At 33.4% G+C, this 21250-nt stretch overlaps 2 protein-coding genes across 2 annotated transcripts in view; one reads left to right on the top strand and one right to left on the bottom strand.

The window, feature by feature from the left end:
- The window catches only part of LOC113384389 (kazrin-like), a 387846-nt gene that overhangs the window by 79959 nt on the left and 286637 nt on the right, over positions 1 to 21250 (bottom strand). The gene's annotated exons all lie outside the window — the stretch shown is intronic.
- Positions 18008 to 19288, top strand: LOC113385802. Its single transcript, XM_026623636.1, has one exon. It carries the CDS (start codon positions 18008 to 18010, stop codon positions 19286 to 19288), a length of 1281 nt encoding a protein of 426 aa, XP_026479421.1.

The raw sequence follows: 21250 nt of genomic DNA, 5'->3' as shown, positions 1-21250 counted from the left end.
GCGTATTTTCTCACTTACTTTGAAAACATGTGTCGGTAAGCAAAGAGCTGCTTGCAAATTTATACACATTATATAATATTATAGAAAAATAATTTATAAAAAAAAAAACTAAAGTATGTAAGGTATATAATGTATATTCTCTAATATAAACACAAGGAATCAAAATCAAAACAAAAAAAAGTTTGACTATACTGTATATACAAGCTCAGCAAAGCTCAGAGCACAGAGTTTGAAAATAATATGATTTGCAAAAAAGAGTGCTATAAAGCAAAAAGTGTATTTTCACGTTAACAACGAAGTTGATATTTTAAATTTCTAGTAACACTGACTCGTTTAGTAATGTTTTTCTGTAAAATAGAACTACTTACCACAATTAAATAATATACATCTGAAACATTCTATTAAATTTAATTGAGAATAATCCTAACCTAATCTATCAAAACTATTTGACTATTTGACGTATGATACATAAGCTGGCCATCTTCACATTCATCATTTCAAACCGCAAATTTGCATTTTTTTAAAAATTATATTTAAATTTGAAATGTAAAGTTTCTACGGGGTTTTGAAACTTCTCTGGAATATCACGAATTTTAAAACAGGCCAAATCGGTTCAGCCGTTTTCGAGTTTTAGTATACCTAATATAATATCAAGCTTCATTTATATATATATATATATATATATATATATATATATATATACTTTAATTACTGATTGTTAAGTTACCGATTTCTCACTGATGACTTATTAGTTGATTGAAAAAGCTGTAAAGTAAGAATCCATTCACGAAATAGCTCATAATTGTAGAATAGTTGAATAGTTAAAATATTGATAGAAGTAAATGAAGTCTTTAGTAAATCGTATAAATTTTATGATACATCAAAATATTAGAAAATATAATAAACTTATCCATATTTATCAGTAATTAATGAAAATTTTATTTCTCGTACAAAAAAAACTATTAGCCAATATCAATAATTCTAAATATTTTACCACAATAACATTTTCTTAAATTGATTGATTAAATTAATACATTCAATAATTTTATAGTATTAAAGAATCAATAATTAAGGATTAGTTTGTATTCAGCCGTTGCTCCATAACTTACAATAGATATAAAATACCTAATTTACAGATTAGCAATATATAACATAAGTAACAAAAATTCCGATCGACGAATTATAATTCTTTAATTAATTAATAATTATAATTTAGACAAATTATTAATGTCAAACAGAACTTGAAACTTGTTTTATGCTAAACTGCCAATCATATGCTCTTCTTATTTATAATGCATTAAAATCTATTCTGTGAATATTGATAAATTGGTAGATACTTTGTAATGTAAAAACGGTAAAAAATAAAAATTAGTGGTAGTATTAGATAAAGTGTTGAACTCGACATTTTAACTGATATTATAAAAAATCTGATAATTCCATATTGTCGCAAATTTCGTTCTGCAGAAATATGGGCTTCTGAGCTGAGATTTTTAAAATTTTGCTCGTTTTTCTTTCAAATCAATATTAGTATAATAGTAACTTCTATTTACTTAAGGTGACCATATTTTTTAAAGTCATATGATTTAAAATCAGTTTCTTTTTATCGACTATAATGTTTTATTTTAATTTCTTCATTATTCAATGCTACATTATGCCATATTTTTTCTGCATAATTAACTTTATTAAAAATTAGCACTTGCGCAAGGCGTTCAAAAAGTTCGTTTTGACCATTTTTGGTAAATTTTGTAAAATTGAAAATGAAAGTACGAAATTATTAATGTGAGGGGCTATTTTTAATCGGCTTTTTGAATTTTGCTTTCGGCAATTTTCTCATTCATAACGTATTGTTTCATATAAGCATACTCGTTGTATATATCATTACCAAATATTTGATAAACTGTTGCAATTTTATTATCAAGTGATTGGAAATATTCAATTTATACCTATATTTTTGGAAAACAAAGATAATCCGGGGCAGAACATCTAAATCCGAGACAAATATTGATTTTAGAAAAATCCGAGAAACAAGGTGAAAATCCGGGACTGTCCCGGCCAAACCGGGATGTATGGTCACCTAAATTTACTTGATCAGCAAAGCGTGACCAATTACATGATAAATTCCATTAAATTGGAAATAGAGAAAATATCATTGTTCACTGTATTATGTTCACCGGCTCCTTGTTTAAGGAGAAAATCGAGTTTTTCGGCTTATACCGTGAGCTTATAGTGGAACCCAGTTTTCGTTCTATCTTATACGTAACCTTCAGAGTTGTGTGCTTAATGTACCACGAAACATGCTATTTCGAAAGCGATTTACTAAACTGTGCGAACGATGACAAATAATACCCACATCGCCCCAGAACATTACACGAAGTGAATTTATTATACAAACTGATATGATTTATAATCCGCCAGCTAACTTTGTAAAAGAATAAAAAGAAGTATTACAGGCAAAAACACCAAATAGTGTGATCTATAGCTCAAGCTATAACATAATTACAGAGCATATGTATATTTTTGGAATAAATATTTCCATATCCAAGTTTACATGTTCCTTTATGGAGGATTTTATTCTATTTCATTCATTCATTTCACTTTCAAAAATAAAGTGAAACTTCCATAGAATAGCCATATAAGGCATTTAAAATAGACTTATAGATATTATTTTAATTATTAAATTGCATATTATTCTAGATTGACTTACATCTAAATGTACGTTAAAATGTCAAACTTTTTTGTGATTTTTTTCTGTGAACTATATAATAATTCACAAGCACAATGTGGAAATTTACTAATTAAAAACCAACAAGTAAAAAACTTTACTAATTGGTCTCCAAAACCAACTCGTAATTCATGGTCAACTCGTGTTGCCACATCGCTCCCCCTGACCCAATATTAAATTACTTCGAAAAAAAAAACAAATAAAACGCGTACGTATAATTATTTATTTGATTGTGATAAATTGATAAGAAAATCATGAAACTAATAAAAATCACAAGTTCTTTTGAACGAATTAAGGTAATTAAAATTTACTGAGTTTGTGCAGTGGCTCTACTTGCGCTGTTCTTAAAATAGGACAGAAACCACAAAAATCTCTATTAAATTATTAATTTAAAACTTTTTTAGGCGCGACTAGGGAGTAAATCTGTGAAAATGCAACGGAAGTTGCGTTACGCCCGAACTGTTCGTCATTTTCTCTCGATAAAATCATTTCTATAATCATATTTCTGACTAATTGTGATTAGTCGTCGTATCGAGTGAATAGAGATCTTTCGGAATGTCATTAGATTTTAAGGTTACATCGTAGTACAAATCTTGATTTAATAAAAAAATGCCTGAATCAGAAGAATATTTTACCCTGTGCCCCGAAAATTATTGTAATGAAAATTATAAAACAAATAAAATATTTGTGCCGTGTACGAAACGTAAGTTTATTGAAATAATTTCTATATTATTCGTTTCTATAAATCTTTCAATTTATTGAAATCGAAAATTTTTTTTAGGCAAATCAAATATTACAGCTGTTCAAAGAATGAGATTGTATTATCAGCAAAAAAGTAAAATACAAATACAAGCAGTCAATAAATGTATGTTAATTTTATTTACATGAAGTTCTTCAAATACAAATACATGATGAGTGGAATTGTGAAAACAATATTTCTTCAGTCGTTGTTTAACATAATCCACTGTGTGAACGAATATTATATTATTTATTAATCAGCAATTACTTCATTGCTCTAATAAAGGTTCAAGTCCTAAATGCTAATTATAATGACAAACCGATCATGCCATATTTGAAGTAGACTCTAATTACATTATTATTTTCAGATATAATAAATATTTTTAATGCTATTATAAATATATAATTTATAATTTATTCTTATGAAAATATGAATAATTGTTGACGTTAATAAATGTCTGCATCACGAGTGTTATCATATTACTAATAAACATTATTCAAAATTGTTATATGATGTATTTATTTTTAACTTAAATGCCATCTCGTACGATAGCAAAAAATTTTACTTCAATCGCGTGTGAACTTTACGCGCACTATTTTTTAATATGAAAACTTTAATAAAAATTTACTATAATGTATAGTTTATTAAATATAATGCCAATAACGCATACAATTAAAGAATACAACTCACAATTTCTTCATATAGATAAGTCAAACGACTTATGCCTTATGACCTATTATAGCACAACAGAGAATTAAAATTTTAAAAAATTATCTACAACTAAATAAGCTATATTTAAAATATTTTTCAATTAAAGAAATATCTAACCAAAGAATGCGGTATCAGTCTGAAAGATTAGAGAAAGAGAAAATTCTTTTCTAACCGATATTAAATTCTTTACGCAAACTGCTGTAGAGATATAAAGAAGATAGAGTCAGCACGCGATCGTCTTATATTTTTATTTATAGTTCGAGAAATGAAAAATTCATGATGCATTTTATTAAATCATTTAGTGTTCTTGAGCACAGAATCACACTGGCTCACGGCCAAGTGGAACGAAAACATCGTGATTCCTCTGCTGGTTTACAAAAGAAAGGAACGAAGAAAACAAATATTCTTTGTCTATACGAGAGAGGGATTTCATACAGTTTGATCTTTATTAAGACAATCGTTAATTAAGATCAGAGAAAATTAATGAGAGAACTGATGCTTAGGAATACCTGGAGCTGAAATAACTAATCTTAGCAGAGACGCAAAGATATCGTTTCATGCCAATTATAAATATATTAATACATTCTATTTTTATGATAAGAATTATTTTCCACACATAGTTTTATTATATATATATATATATATATATATATATATATATATATATATATATATATATATGTATATATATATATAATATATATATTTAATATAATTTAATTTAATTATATATATATATATATATATATATATATATACATATATGAAAATATTTACTTTATACGCGCGTCTTTCTAGAATTATTATTGGGGAAGTTGCTTCTACATATGTACCTATTTTTGCAAATTTTCTAAAATGATTTTATTAATTGCGACAAGTGCTTATCTCTACTGGATTTACTTAACCCGTGTTTTAGCAATAATACCACGAATTTTTTTACAATATAATTTGAAAGTTTGAAGAATTCACAATATAACTTGAACAACATTATATTTTATTATTCTCAATTTCCTTGTATAAGTAGCTTGAAGATCAGAAATAGAATACGTAATATTTGCTTAGTTTTAATAAATAATTAGTATCAGTTTTATAATATTTGAATGTTCACATTTACTTGTACAAAATATAAGGACCAATTATCGATTAAAATCAGAATGCTGTGGTAATGGTATGTTACGGGTCTATATTCGTATGAGTTGGTGTAGAGAATTACCAAAAAGCTATGTATTTGCTGTGCGATCTGGTGTTTTTTTGGATAAAACCTAAGTTCAATATGTGCTATCAAAATTGTTATTAGTATGTTTTGTAGGTTAGGTTTTATGTATAAAACGTCTGATCGCACAAGGAGTAAATAGTTTTTTCACATTTCGATACTACTAAGTGTATTACTTATAGACTAAATATAGACCCGTAAATTAGCATTACCATATCATACCTATTTTATCTGAGAATTAACCCAAAAACTTATGCATATCTGAAAAAAATAATTATATTTTGTCCTGGGCTAAAATAGTTGTCTTCAGTACTTCAGAAATGGTCAAATCTGTTAACTAACTTCCATTTTGTATTTATCATTGAAAATATGAAACAATTGCAAAATTTATCAAGTATAAACTTCCTTATAACCATTATTGGTGTGAGATATAAAATATAATTATAATAATTTATTAACTTCCCGAAAGAGAAGTTTATGTTTTCATCAAAAAATCCGATTCGCTAAATTTATGATATCGCTAAGGAGTATGTGTGTGTGTGTGCGTGTATGTAAACAGATTTTTGCTGTAAATCGACGGTTGGACCGATTTCAAAGATTTAAAAGCCATTCGATGTATTTCGATGAGGACTAGCGTTCTGAGTTTTGTGTGACGATCGGCCGAGCCGTTTCTTTGTAAATCGCAGAAAAGTGAAAAATTTTTCGTCCACGTTTTAGCCCGCAATTCTTAATCGATTTTGAAAATTCAAAAACCGTTCGAAAGATATTGATTGGGAATCGTGCTGATTAGTTTTTGGTAGAGATCGGCCGAGCCGTTTTTTTGTAATAAAGTTAAAAAAAAAATTCGACGATTTTAATTATTATTTTTTTACGGTAGATACCATAGTCTTCTAGATCATACTAAAATATTACAGCTCTACAACAACTCGTTTAGCTTTAAAAATTCATCAAAGTTTGCAAAAATTAGTATCGTTCTTCTGGCATTTGTCTAAATTAAACCTTTGATCGACGTTTTCTCAAAAACGACTGAACCGATTTCAGAAATTTAAAAGCCATTTGATGTATCTCAATGAGGACTATCATTTGTCAGTTATGTGAGACAATCTGCCAAACCGTTTCTTTGTAATTTAAAAAAAAGTGTTGAACTTTTCGTCCACATATAAGCTCAAACTACCGAATCGATTTTAAAAAATCAAAAACTGTTCGAAAGATATTAGTTGGGAGTGATACTGATTAGTTTTAATTAAAAATCTAACGAGCCGTTTTCTTGTAATCAACTGTTGAAAAAAAAATTAAGCCGATTTATATGAAACTTTTTTTGGCGATATATATCACGGTCTTATACAACTTATTGAAATATTACGCCCTTACGACAAGTAGTTTAATTTTAAAAATTCACCAAATTTTAAGAAAATGAGTAGTTTTTTTGACATTTGTTAAAATTAAAAATAGACGATTTACTTGGTATAACGATAGAGTACTTGGTTTTAATGAACATACTGAGCCATTAAAGTCCTATGGAAACTGGTTCAATTATAAAAATTGTTGATTTTTGAAAATTTGCTTTTAGAAAATACTCCGAGTCAAAGTGTTCGTTCGTTTTCAATTATGTGTAATGAATCCACTCGGAATACTTTTAATGACTCATGAATTAATTTATTTTTTTTTGATTAAGTCGATTATTTAAACATATCGGAAAGTTCATGTAACTTGCCTCAAGGCTAAATACCAAACCAACTAGTTTAAATTAGGTTAATTTGAACTAGCAGTCTTAAGCGTTTTAATAATGAAATTATATGTATTGCCTTTACAAAATGGCTTTACATTAACAAACCAAGCAGTAATTAGAATGAATTACCTAGATTAGTTGTTGCCTTCTAAGGCTTAGACATTCATAAAAAGAAAAAAAAAACATTATGGAATCATTTTCATTTATTTTCACAGTTTTTGCTTCAGACCTTCAATTTTTATTCTTAATTATGATTTATTTGTCGCAAAAGATCGCAACTCTATCGTGATTTATGAATCACTTTTACATATTATTATTATTATTAATATATAAATTGAATTTATATTAAGTGCAAAATTCTGATCAAGATGCTAATGATGTTGTTCATAAGAAGTACAGTGCTAGTTTGCGTTATTTAAAAAAAAGCGATATCTAATCGATGCATTAACTAAAAAAGTATGATAATCCTTCATGGAGGGCACGGCTGATTATTGATTATTGTAAGATAGCAAAATCCCTCGGATACGCATCACAGATCACAGGCAGATGACTTGTTCGACCGCTCATTAGCCGGCCGTACACTTTGCTTTAGTATTCATACGCGGAATCCGTTCGTGATTTCCGGGCTTGGTGGCGCTTTTTCCCATTAAAGTGCTCACTGGCATATGTGTCCTATTGATAATGCAATTTGCATTCACGGTGGTATGGCCACCATGTTCTATCATGGTAAATGGTGCCGGACGTAAATGGTTCGTGCCCATTTACGAGATGATGATGAAAAGAAACATTGGATTTTGATCTCGTATTTTTAACGAGGTATCAAGATTTGATTTCTTGTTTGAAGTGCTCAAAAGAAAGTATGGAGAATGTAATGTAAACGAATGCATTGATCTAACAAATTTGCATGCAACAATTGATTTTAGATTGACTAAGATATTTTTATAATTTTATAATTTTATTTGAACAGCGATCAGAACTTATGGGTTCTATGAGCTGTTGTGATTATTATCTCACAAACTACGTTTGTTTTTTACAGATGGCAACCCAAACAGTTGTCACATCTCTGTATGATAAATTTTTATTACAATCTCTATAATAGGGCAAGTATGGTGCAACAATGCCGGGTGAGGGCTATTTTCACTTGGAAACACATTGCTATTTATATTTTCAAGTGAAAATCGTTGTCACTGTCGACAGGCAACAGGCTGCTCGAAGTGGGTATCGAACCCGGGACCTCTGAAACAAGTCCCGTCGCTCTTAACCGCTTACCTACGGGCGAGCCTGACTAAGATATAAAAAATAAAATTTAAATTACTCAGATACATTTTTGGATCTATACAGATGTGATGAACCAATTGTAAGTTGCAAACATACGGGTTTTATTTGATAGACATAGAAAAAACATGTAGGAACACATGCTATTGAAGTTATGAAAATGAGTAAATTTATAAAAGATAATTTCCAACTGTATAAAAATATATTGCAATTCATTGATTACAAAACTCTGGAAATGTCATGACATTTTGTTTTTATCAAAAACCAAAGCCATTGCTTAGGTAATTCCTACATACACCCCGCTCAGTGTTGACCTCAAACCAGTTCGAAGGTGAAACACGATGTATTTATTTGATGGAAAAACAGGTTGTAGGAGTCTAGTTTGATATGACCCGAAGTCTTGTCATAAATAGGCCAAGACTTCGGGCGAAAGACTGGTAGTTACAACTAGTCATGGTGTCAGCGATGACTCGAGGTCTGGACATACTTAATAAATATGCCGACGGAAGTCCGGTATCAGGACTAGTAAATGCGTTAGCCCGCCGATGACTGGGCGTACTTTAGCGGTGGCCAACGAAAGTGATCAGGGCTCGTTTGCATCTTCATTTCAACGTCGTCGGTCACCAATCGGAAATGAGTAAATTTATAAAAAAATATTTCCATCTATATAAAAATATTTTGAAATTTATTGATTACAAGATTCTAGAAATGTCATGACATTTTGTGTTTATCAGAATTCAAAGCCAATGCTCAGTAGATTCACAAAGTAAATCTTTTTTGCTATTGTACGAGATGATAATTAGATTAGAAATAATTTCATCATATAAGAATTTAAAATATCGTTTACTGACAACATGTCAATACTAGTGTTACCAAAATTTATTTACGTCAATCACTCTACTAATATTTTAAAACAATAAAATAATTACTATTTTTTAAATAAATTATGATTGATTTGAGATAACTGAAGAAAAAAACATGAATTCAGTCAGCAAATTGTCAATTTTCTTGAGAAAGTAAATATAGTTTATCGTCTAAGAAATCAATCAATGAAATTTTTTCGAATAAAACTTGATATTGAAATCTCCATACGTCAACAACATTAGTTGTTATAATAACCCTGCTGCATCAACAACTTTTTTTTTGGAATTGCTGACGTATTCTTCTTGATTAGCTGAATACAACCTATATACATATCTGTAGTAATAAATATTACAATGAAATTTGTCTTGTCTATAAAAATATTTTTGTTTGAAACTTTTGGTTAAAACATATGGTAACTATGAATAATATAATATAAACATACATTTTTTGAACTGCACGAGATTTTCCGATGTTTGATTTGCTTTTATATTATAATTATTTACAAGTGTCGCTGTACTACGCTTTTAATTTTCAATAAATGTAAATTTTGGCTATATAACCTTAAATGATAGTTAGGTTGGCATTTGGCTTTTCGTAATTCACATGGTTGTCGTACAAGACGATATATGCGCGTGACAAAACGATCTCGACCAATCACATCAACTCGTTTCGTATAATCACATCGATGGCCAATGACGAATCAGTATTTAATGCGTAATGCATTTCCGTTGTATTTTTGCGGCGCCTAAAAAAGTTTTACTTACAAAAATGAATAATTTTGATTTTATAGAAAAAATATTAAACTTAATCACAATACTTATAAATGTTTCAAGATATAATATTTATCGAGCGTATTATTAGGTCATTTTGTCTGAGACCGTTTATAAGCCGTTATATTTGTATATTAGGTCAGTCGTTATAAATCATTGAATTCGGTCTGAGACGATCCGGCGTCTATTTAAACACTTCGCCGATGAAAGCGAAGCGTTGAATCTTACAACTTTTCTTGTCAGTTTGCCAAGGACGCCTTTGATCTGCCGTCCGGCCTCGTTTTTCCATTTAGACAAGGATCCTTCTTAAATACATATTAAACCTGAATTCAAAATGTTTGAGCACGGAGAAAACGAGTCGATTGGCAAAGTGTCAAACCAGTTGTGTACTTTTCTTGACGTCAATTCACAACTAATAAGCTTTACACTTTGTCTGTCGCTACGGTTACTAGCTGCCAGCATATAATGATCGTTAAATTGTTTTCACTGAAATAATTAAAATAAGAGTGAATCTGATATTTTATATTTCTGTCTATAGACAGGAGTCTGAATGTTCATGAAACTTGCCTTGAGGTAAAACTACACTTACACTATTTACTTACAGCTATTTATTTCATACAGTCACAGGCTCAAAATATTCTAAACAACGTATATTTCAGAATATATTGTTATTTTTTATAATTTTTGAAGTAAAACTTCTTTAGCCGCGAATAGGGAGTAATTCTGTGAAAACGCAACGGAAGTTGAGTTACGCTCGAACTGTTCGTCATTCGACTCGATGTAATCATTTCTATACGGGTCCATTGTGAATTGTCGTCGTGTCGAGTGAATAGAGATCTTTCATTAGATTTTAAGGTAACATCGTAGTACAAATCTAAATTAAATATGCATAAACCAGAAGAATATTTTACGCGGTCCCCCGTAAATAATTATAACGAAAATAATAAAACAAATGAAACATTTGTGCCGTACACGTAAGTTTATTGAAATAATTTCTACATTATTCGTAGTTTCTAAAAATCTTTGAAGTTATTAAAATGAAAATTATTTTTATAGGCAAGACAGATAATAAAGCTTCTTAAAGAATAAGATTGAATCGCCAGCGAAAAAGTAAAAAAAATACAAGCAGTCAATAAATGCATGTTAATTTTAATTACATGAAGTTCTTCAATTACAATCACATGATGAGCGAAATTATGAAAACAATATTTTATTAGGCGTTGTTTAACATAATACACTGTGTAAATGAATATTATAGAATTTATTAATCAGCAATTACTTCATTTCTCTAATAAGGGTTCATTAGGTTCGAAATGCTAATTACAATGACAAACCGATCATGTCATATTTGAAGTATGACTTTAATTACATTATTGTTTTTAAATATTATTCATATTTTTAATGCTATTATAAATATATAATTTATAGTTTATTATAAAGAACTGAGAAATTTTGTGCTTTCTGCTTGCTGAGAAATTACCATTTTTGAGTTGCTGCTTTTAACATAAAAACGGGAATTATTTTTTTCATAAAAGTTATATAAAACATTTAAATAGCTTCCACAGTTTGTATAATAAGGATTAATTCTACGGTCAGCAACGTGAATCTAACTTCACAGGTCTGGGTATATTTATATACTTATTTCCGTTGAAAAGTTAGGTGTGAAATTATTCATTCTAATCTTGCTATAAGTTTTATAATTACTTCTCGTTTGTTTGTTATTAACTATGCACATCAGGAAGACTTAGTGTGAGTAACTTTTAAGTTCTGAACTTTTAGTTAGTCTCGGGAGAGGTTTGTGTCGATGCGATACCGACCACAACTTTATCTGTTTTTCACTTGCTGGAACTTTTCCTAAAGCTTTGTCACTGTCATCATCTCTCAGTTTGTGAAGTAACTGTATTCATCGAAGAAGCCGGAAAGTGTGTCAATGATATTATTTTTCAGTTATGTCAGTATAGATTTTTGCTTTTGAATATTTAACCAGTTAACTGTAATTGACGGATATACTCGTCATGGAAAAGTGTCAATACATGATGCCATACACCACTAGTTGTAATTTTAATTTAGAAGAAAACAAAAGTTTTGTATAACAACAGTAATCCGTTTTCATAAGATTTGTACAAATGACCAAACAAGACATAAAATATATATGACAAAGAACTTATATGATGCTATTTGGCTTCGCTATAACTTTTCATAAAAAATGTGAGTTTTACCTATATTTTTATTAAACTTTTGAATCAAATTAAAGTTGAAGCAATTTTCATATCCAAATGATTATAAATAATTGTGAGATTTAGGTGTCCGTATCATTATCATTTACAATTGATGTTATTATGTTTATTATTCTAGATAAATGATATTATTTTAGAAGTTATAAATAATGTAGCATTTTTTTCTCGATCAGAAATCCTAAAACATCTTCTGTTATCCGCAGACTTATTTCTTCAAATCCTTTATTTGTCTAGACGTTTTGCATTTGTTTTGATTCTGAAGTAAAAAGTACAAAAACAACAAATTATCCGAACAAATATGGCAGAGGATGAAATGATTTTGGTCTGTAAAAATACATTTCAGGAGATAAAATTCTACCAACCGCTTTTATTGCCTTCCGCACGATTTAATTCAATTCTAATTGCACACAAATGTTTGCTTGTACAAACACACATACATGGCATTATGAAGAAGGTAAAGAAAATAAAAGGAAAATATAGAAAAGCATTTTCTCTACAGAACATATAAAATAATCCGGCAGTTGCTGTAATAAGTGACAAGAGCTTCAGTTTATCCCTAGATTTATTTCGTAAAAAGGAAACACTCGCGTTCATTAAGCTCGTTAAACTATACGTTTTATAACCTGTCTTGAGCAAAGCCGGCTCAATCATAAATGTCACGTTTGTTTTTACTTCATTTTATTGTATCACATTTTTATGACAGTTTAATTATTAGTTATATAATTGTTTTGTTGAAAATGATTTATTATCAAGCATTTGTGTTTTTCTAGTTATATGATAATTGAAATAATAAAGCATTAGTATTTTGAACAATGGTAAATTGCCAAATGCATATTGCATGCAAAAATAAATATATTTGTACTACACTATTCGTGCGCTTTATATTACTAATATTTATACATATTACCAAACAGAAATAATTGAAGTGTAAGCTTTTTGCAAACTTTTTATTATAGTTTTTGGCCATACAATTTCTCTTGCAAATTGGCCAAGTGCATGAATGTTAATATTATTGTGATATATCTGATGCCTACATTTGAGGCGAAAGTAAGTTTCTTTATATAGTCGTCAGTTGTTTAGACAAGTTGTGGCTTGTCAGTGGGTTTCTCGATTTGGTTAATACTAGTCTAAGTGCCTTGTTCTGTATAGTCTGTAGCCTCCATAAGTTTACTTTTGCTGTAGAGTTCGCCCATTATATAAGTAGAATGAGCTGAAAGCATGGTTAATACAAGCTCAAATATTGGAATAGATATATTCCGCTTATAGGAAACAATATTTTATATAATTTGTAAGTGGTATACACCCATTCGTAATAATTATAAATATTATAAACCACTATATAACGGTCAGAATACAAACTATGCAGTAGTAGTGAATTCCTCATGCTACAACATTATAAGCTCGAGATATCCTTGACAAGCCCAGCAGTTGTTGATAAAATCCCATTCTAATAAAACGCGTATAAAACAGTGACTAAGCATTGTGTTGCACTATGGAGTGACATTGAACAAGACGTAGAATAATATTATTTAAGATTTTAAAGAAACATTGAAGCGAGCACAATAAAAAGGCTTGCAATGACGCAGTCTTAAGATTGTCGTACTTTAGTTTTTGGAACCGTATTTCAGTTAATCATATTCAGTCGTATTCAAATTCAGTTGGTTAAAATATAGAGGAAGTATACCTACAAGAAGTCATGAAATAAACAAATGCATCAAACGTCTTCATCTGTTTTACTGATCAGGCTCCACAGATTGATGACAGCTTTGTTTAGCAGCAGGAAGAACCTACATATTGTTGGCATCATCGGTGGATCTTCTGCACATTTTGAGGTGTCATTGGTGGTTTCAACAAAATATTATATTTAGGACTATTAATAACTGTGAAAACGATTGAAAAATTCAAATTTTTTAACCATAATAAACTAAAGACCAATTACTCGTATATTCAAAACATGATAATAAGTTGGAAAAGTATGATGTTTAGACATTTTTTGCATTGCATTGAATTCTGATTACAAAATCGTGGGTATAAAACTGAGTAATACATAAAGATATGTAAGTACTTAATTAATCGCAAGTTCAGATAAATTTTATATCTTGATGATACATTACAGATTAACCTTACTCATGATATGAACGAAGAAGTTGGCTTAATTCTGTAGCGCTGTGATATATACAACAAAGATGATCTTAAGTTTTTGAAATAATTTTTAAAATATACTATTTGCATTTTAAATGCGATAAGCTAAAAAGAAGTCATATATTTGTCAACATGTCCAAAATTTAATTTACTAATCCCTAAATAAAACGCTTTTGCAATTACGTAATCCAGAGGCACAAATATGAAATGCCTCTACTATTATATACAGGAAGAATAGTTTTTTGTGAAATTGCTTTTCACTAGGATGCTTTGTCATGGAAAGCACTCTAGAAAATAAGTTGTCCACACTTTGCGACCTTTCTCACATTGCGAACGCTGTTTGCAGTACATATACATCTGTCATTTGCATTATGACTTTTTCATTAAAGTTATGGCAGGGATGATTTATTTCAAACGAGAGCTTTTCTGTTTAAAAAATTTGTATAAAAGTTCATTACAGCATGAAAGTTTCTGTAAATAAAAAAGTCATAAATAGGTGCAAAAAATAAATATATTGTATGTATGTAGGTGTTTTGTATTGACAAAAAACAAATAAGTTTAAGTTTGTTGACATCTAATTAGTTTTTATAATTAGAAATGTTAATTGAGTCATAGTTTAATATATTGTTAGGTAGAAAAGTTGTTTACGGATTCACTATTATTAACAGAATCTATGAAAGTAAATATCCCGTATTGTAGTGATAATCAAATAACATGGCTGACAAATAAAATTATTATATTAAAACAAAGCAAATTTAGAGTTTGCTTTACACGAACTACTTTTTTCTCAGCACTGATGCAAAGTTCGATCTATCAAGTCAAATTTAACTAATGTGATAGCAAATGAAAATTTGTTTAATTCCATGAAATGTACATATGAACTTGTAATTTTGTGAAAAAATAGGAATACGATTATGTTGATATTATTGTTAAATTAAAAATAAAGATATCAGAAAAGTATAAAAGTATATTAAAATTTATGATCGTTTACAAAAATTGATTAGATTCAAATATCTTGAAAATTTTGTTTCAGGTGTTCTTTTAAATTATGCTTAGCAGAAACTAGATAAAATTTACTAAGATTCTGTATAAACCGTTTTATACATACCTATACAAAAAATTGGAGAATAAAACTAATTTGTACTCGTCCTTTGTATTTATGTAAATATGCTATATTTGAGTTGAGTATTTTTACAACTGCAAAATAAATTCTATTTAATCATTTTCAAAAATAAACATTTCTATCATTCGCTCTCGAAATCGACTCATCATCAATTTTTGAATTAGTCACGATCAAATTTAGAACAGAACGTGTTATTACAAAGTTACAAGCAGTGGTCTTGTGCTAATATTTTTTTTGCTGGAACGCTAAAATTTAAAATCCGGTTCATAAACTGGTTCAAAAAATTTGATATATTTCGATAAGATCTCACAAATCTAATATATTGACTTCTTATATAATTAACTCTATTATATACAGCTTGTCTATACATTAAATTGTACAAGTATGAGAGAATCATTAAGTACATAATTTTTTATTCTTCAATGACATTAATTATCTTTATTCTGGTATTATTTGTATTCATTAATACCTACAGGTATTTATTATGATATAAAAGTACTCAAGATTTATTACAATACTCAATAAGACTTAACCTGATAATATGGTAGATAGCCTATTACCTATCATACTATACTATATTATTGTATATCATATATAGATATCTATTATCTCCCGTCGGGAGAAGCCAAACTCCTACCGGGCGCGTCCCCAGGTGGCGGATAGGGGGTATCCTAACCGATCGTAAGATCGGCGGATTGGGGCGAAATAAAATAGCCCTCGCGGACCAAATATGGCATCGGAGCTGAGGAGTAACAGCCACCGTCCGTGTATCGCGGAAAAAATTAAAAACTCCCTTTTGGTTGGTCACACCATCTGACCTAGGGTCACATACGGAAGCGGATGAGGGGACACTGCTCGAAAGAGATGTGTGGATGATCCATATAGCGCACCGTACGTGAAAACTCCCGGCATCAACGTGCCGCACCCACGGGAGCAAGAGGATGCCAATGAAGGAAGAAGGTGCACGGCCGGAGCGGATGTTTTTTTCCCACTCCAATGGTCACAAGCTCTTACAGTAATGGAGGTAGCTGTAGGGGTGATCACCCCTCCACTTCCCAAGGCACCGCGTTCGGAGACGACCTTTTGCTCTGGAGGACTATTTAAATAGCATGGATAACTATGAAAACCCAAAAAAACAAGAGACAGGTGACGTAATTATGGACGTCGAGCATGATGCGGCAAAAGCCGCTATAGTAAGAGGAGGCAAGAAGGTTCCCGGTAATCTTCACCGTGACAGAGTGAACTCTGCACCATCGACTAGATGTCGTCAAACGCCGATGGAGAGACTTGGCTCCAAAATTGACGAGCTAGCGGAGTATGTGAAAGATAGGAACAATGTTCACAGCAGAATAAAGGAGCTAATTAGGTCGATTGATACAGCATATAGCCTGGCATTGAAAGAATATACGGCAACCCCCAAAGCTCTCGCAATGACTGTGCAAACTACACAGACCTCTCCCGAGAAAACTATTAAACCGGGTGTAACTCAGACGCCAACTCCTAAGACCCAGGAGCAAAACACAAACAAAAGGTTGCTATCTTCACTTAGTCCCACCTCTGACGCGGAAACACATCCGCCTAAAAAATCGGCTGTAGAAAATAACTGGACGAAAGTGGTTCGAAAAAGTTCAAAGAAGAAAGGAGCCCGAGATCCGAAAGAAATCTTGGAGGAAACCGAGAAACCGGAAACCGAAAAATCGAAACAAATGATAGTGCTAAGCACAGAAACAACCATCATAGGACAACTCGGAGGAAACATAGAACCAAGGCTGTTCTGGTTCAACCAGCTGAAGGACGAACGTACGCTGACATCCTTAAGGAGATCAAGGAAAAAGTAAACCCGACAGAGACTGGCGTGGACATAAAGTCCATCAAACAGACAAGAAATGGAGGTGTATTACTGGAAATGAGTCCCAAGTCCGAAGATAGTGCAGCCTTTGCAGCTGCGATAAGGGCAGCTACTGAAAACATAGGAACAGTGAAATCACTGACGCCGCTGACGACGATAGAGATTCTTGATCTTGATGGTGTCTCTACCGAAAATGACGTTCGTAAAGCACTCATTCGGGACTTTACGACAAAACTGGAAATACGACGAGTGAACTTGACCAAAGTCACATCAAGAGGACAACGAGCGGCCTTCTGTGAGATAGACGAGGCTAATGCAATCAAAGCCCTAAATGGGGCCCGCATAAGAATTGGGTGGGTTAACTGTCGCATTCGCCCAGTTGTTAAAGTGGCCCGCTGCTTTAAATGCCTCGGTTTCGGACATCAAACGCATAAATGCGGGGGACCAGACAGAAGCAAGTGTTGCTACAAATGCGGCGGGGAAAATCACAAGTCTGTAGACTGCGCGGAAAAAGCCAAAATGCTTTTTATGTACAGTAGACAAAGAAGATCGAAACAGCGGGAGCCATGTCGCCGGATCCGGTACCTGTAAAGCATTCCGTGTAGCACTTGCCGAAGCCACGAGAGAACAGAAATGACGCGATTTCTACAAGGTAATCTGAACAGATGTGCCTTGGCGCAGAATCTACTGCGCCAACGTATCTTTGAAGATAAGATCGATATCTGCCTTATCTGCGAGCAATATATGAATATTCAGAATAAAACATGGTTCGCAGATAAATCTGGCACGGCAGCAATATGGATCACAAACTCAAAGAAGATCACCGTCAATGACAACGGAAGCGGCGAGGGGTTCGTCTGGATCAAGACTCCCACGACCTACTGTGTAAGCGTCTACCTCTCACCAAATGAAGGGATCAGCGTATTTCGCCAGAAAATGGCAAGCATAGAAGACACTCTCGGCAAATTTGACGGAGAAGTCATTGTAGCTGGTGATTTCAACGCGAAATCGGCAGAATGGGGCGCCGAATACTCGGACACTAGAGGAAATGACGTGGCAGACTTTGCTGCAAGATTAGACCTTACTGTGTTAAATACTGGGAGTATTACAACCTTTAGAAGACCAGGGTATCAGGAATCTATTCTCGACATTACGTTTGCCACTCCAAGGACGGCGAACATGATTGGAGACTGGACTGTATCTGAAGAGTATAGTGGCAGTGATCATCAACATGTGACATTTAGTATTGGATCCGGTCCGACTCGACCAAGCAACTCTTGCAAACGAAGGTGGAATGCCAAGAAGCTTGACCAGGAAGCGTTGCGAGCAGCCCTCGAGCAAAACGCATCTACTCTTCAAGCTGATCCAAAACTAAGTACCCGCAGAGAAACGGAAGAAACGGTTTTTAAAACTATGAACGCTATTGTCACCTCGTGTAACGCCTCTATGCCACGACCAAAAAATCAGGGTGTGCACTGTCCAGCATATTGGTGGTCATCAGAGATAGCAGAACTACGGAAAAGATGCCACGCATCACGTCGCCGCGCCACAAGAGCTGCAAAACGCTCCCCCTACCAAGATTTGTATACAAACGAGTACAAACAGGCAAAAAAGAGCCTAAATAAAGCCATAAAATCAGCTAAAGCCGGATTGTGGAAGGAAATCTGCAATGACCTTGACAAAGATCTCTGGGGCAAAGCCTATCAAATCGTTACAAAACGACTTGGTAGAGCTTTACCAGAAGCACCGAAATCTCCTGCTCTGATGAATTCTTTCGTAGCGGAACTATTCCCTAAACATCCGCCACGGAAAAGGAGACAATACGTGGAAAACAGTGAAACTACGCCCTTCACTGTCAAAGAACTCCAAGATGCGGCAAAAAACCATAAAAACTGGCAAAGCACCAGGCCCTGATGGCATCCCAGCCTCAGTGATCAAGATTGTAGTCTTGGAATTTCCGTATATTCTTCTGAACGCCTACAATGCCTGTCTGGCGACCGGCACCTTTCCTACGGTCTGGAAGCGGCAAAGATTGGTCCTAATAGACAAAGGTAAGGGAACCCCTGTAACGCCATCGTCGTTTCGACCACTCTGCATGTTAGACATCGCCGGCAAACTGCTTGAGAAACTTATTCAATGCAGACTGCGCAACGACATAGAATGCGCCGGAGGTTTTGCTAAGAACCAACACGGATTTCAAAAAGGACGATCGACGATCGGCGCGATTCGGAAGGTAACGGAAACAGCAAGAGAAGCATGGCGTGGTAGTCTTAAAGCTCGTAAAGTGTGTCTCCTTCTCACATTCGACGTTAAAAACGCGTTTAACAGTGCGAATTGGGAGGATATTTTACACGCCTAGAGCATAATTTGACGTAAAGCCAGAAAATCTAGGACTAATAGACGACTACCTCGATGGGAGAAAGTTGATAGTGGAAACGACGGAAGGTCATCAAGAACACGAGGTTACAGCTGGGGTACCTCAAGGCTCAATCTTAGGAGCCGATTTGTGGAACGCTGTCTACGACGAGCTCCTGGAGATTCCCTTGCCGAAGCAGGTGGAACTCACGGGCTTTGCGGACGACGTCGCAGCCACAATCGTAGTGGACAGCATTGAGGAGGCTGAACTACTCGTTCGAGAGACCGTCGACACCATAGAGACCTGGCTTGAGAAAACACCACCTAAAACTCGCCAAACAAAAAACGGAGATGGTTGTCTTGACCCGACAAAAGTGGTTTCCAAAACCATTCACCGTAGACGTGGGAGAGACAACTTTGACGTCGACAAGGGCCTTGCGCTACCTGGGAGTAATGATAGATGAGAAGCTATCCTTCCGCGACATCTCGATAGTGCATGCATAAAAGCTAGCAAGACGGTATCCAACTTGTCAAGGATTATGGCTAACTGCATGGGACCACAAACCCGAAAACGACGAGTCCTGCTTGAGGTAGTCCATTCTGTACTGCTTTACGGAACAGAGATATGGGCGGATCAAGCAAAAGACTTATCGGCGCAAAATAGCGGCAGTGCAAAGACGAGGAGCTCTGAGAGTTACCTGTGCCTATCGCACAGTCTCAGAAGCAGCCGTGCTGGTAATAGCAGGAGCCACACCGATTGACTTGCTAGCTTTCGAGAGAGTGAAACTCTACGACGCTAAATTAGGTGGTGACGATTCCAGAGAAACAAGGTCGAGAATTAAAAATGAAACGATACAAGAGTGGCAAAATCGGTGGACGTCAGGAGAGACGGGCAGATGGACGGCGCGTCTGATTCCGGACATTAGCGTCTGGCTCTCTCGACAATACGGGGACACAGATTTCTTTCTAACCCAGCTACTAACAGGACATGGACAGTTCAATGCCTATCTTTTTAAGATGGGATTGCATAGCACGCCAATGTGCAAATACTGTCCATATAAAATAGACGACGACGCTGAACACACGTTTTTGAATGTGCTAGGTGGAAGGATATCGAAACAACGCCGAGCACATTATAGGCACCAGGCTTACCCCCTCAAGTCTTGTGACCTACATGATGAAACAAGAAGAAAACTGGTCAGCTGTAGCAGCTTATGCACAGCATCTTTTGAAGGCTAAAACCGGAGAGAAAGGGACCAGTAGTCGTAAACAGGCGTTGCAAGGCGCAGCACGGACTGGATTGATGTAATGCTAACGCGGTTCCAATCCAGTCCTCCCCGTACCATCTGCGGGGAGAGGGGAGAGGAGTGTTTTTTTTAGTGGGTAAAAATCTCCACACGGCCGCCCATCTTGTCTGCTGTAGGATGGACAGCGGAGTATCAACGATGGCGGTGTCTTATGAAGATTTTTTTTCGCACCTCTATAAAAAAAAAAAAAAAAAAAAAAAAAAAAAAAAAAAAA

This window comes from Ctenocephalides felis, unplaced genomic scaffold (genome assembly GCF_003426905.1).
Source record: "Ctenocephalides felis isolate EL2017-DRISC unplaced genomic scaffold, ASM342690v1 CF-g0.4_SCAFFOLD_03571, whole genome shotgun sequence".
NCBI lineage: Eukaryota > Metazoa > Arthropoda > Insecta > Siphonaptera > Pulicidae > Ctenocephalides > Ctenocephalides felis.
This window is presented reverse-complemented; position numbering and strand designations above follow the sequence as displayed.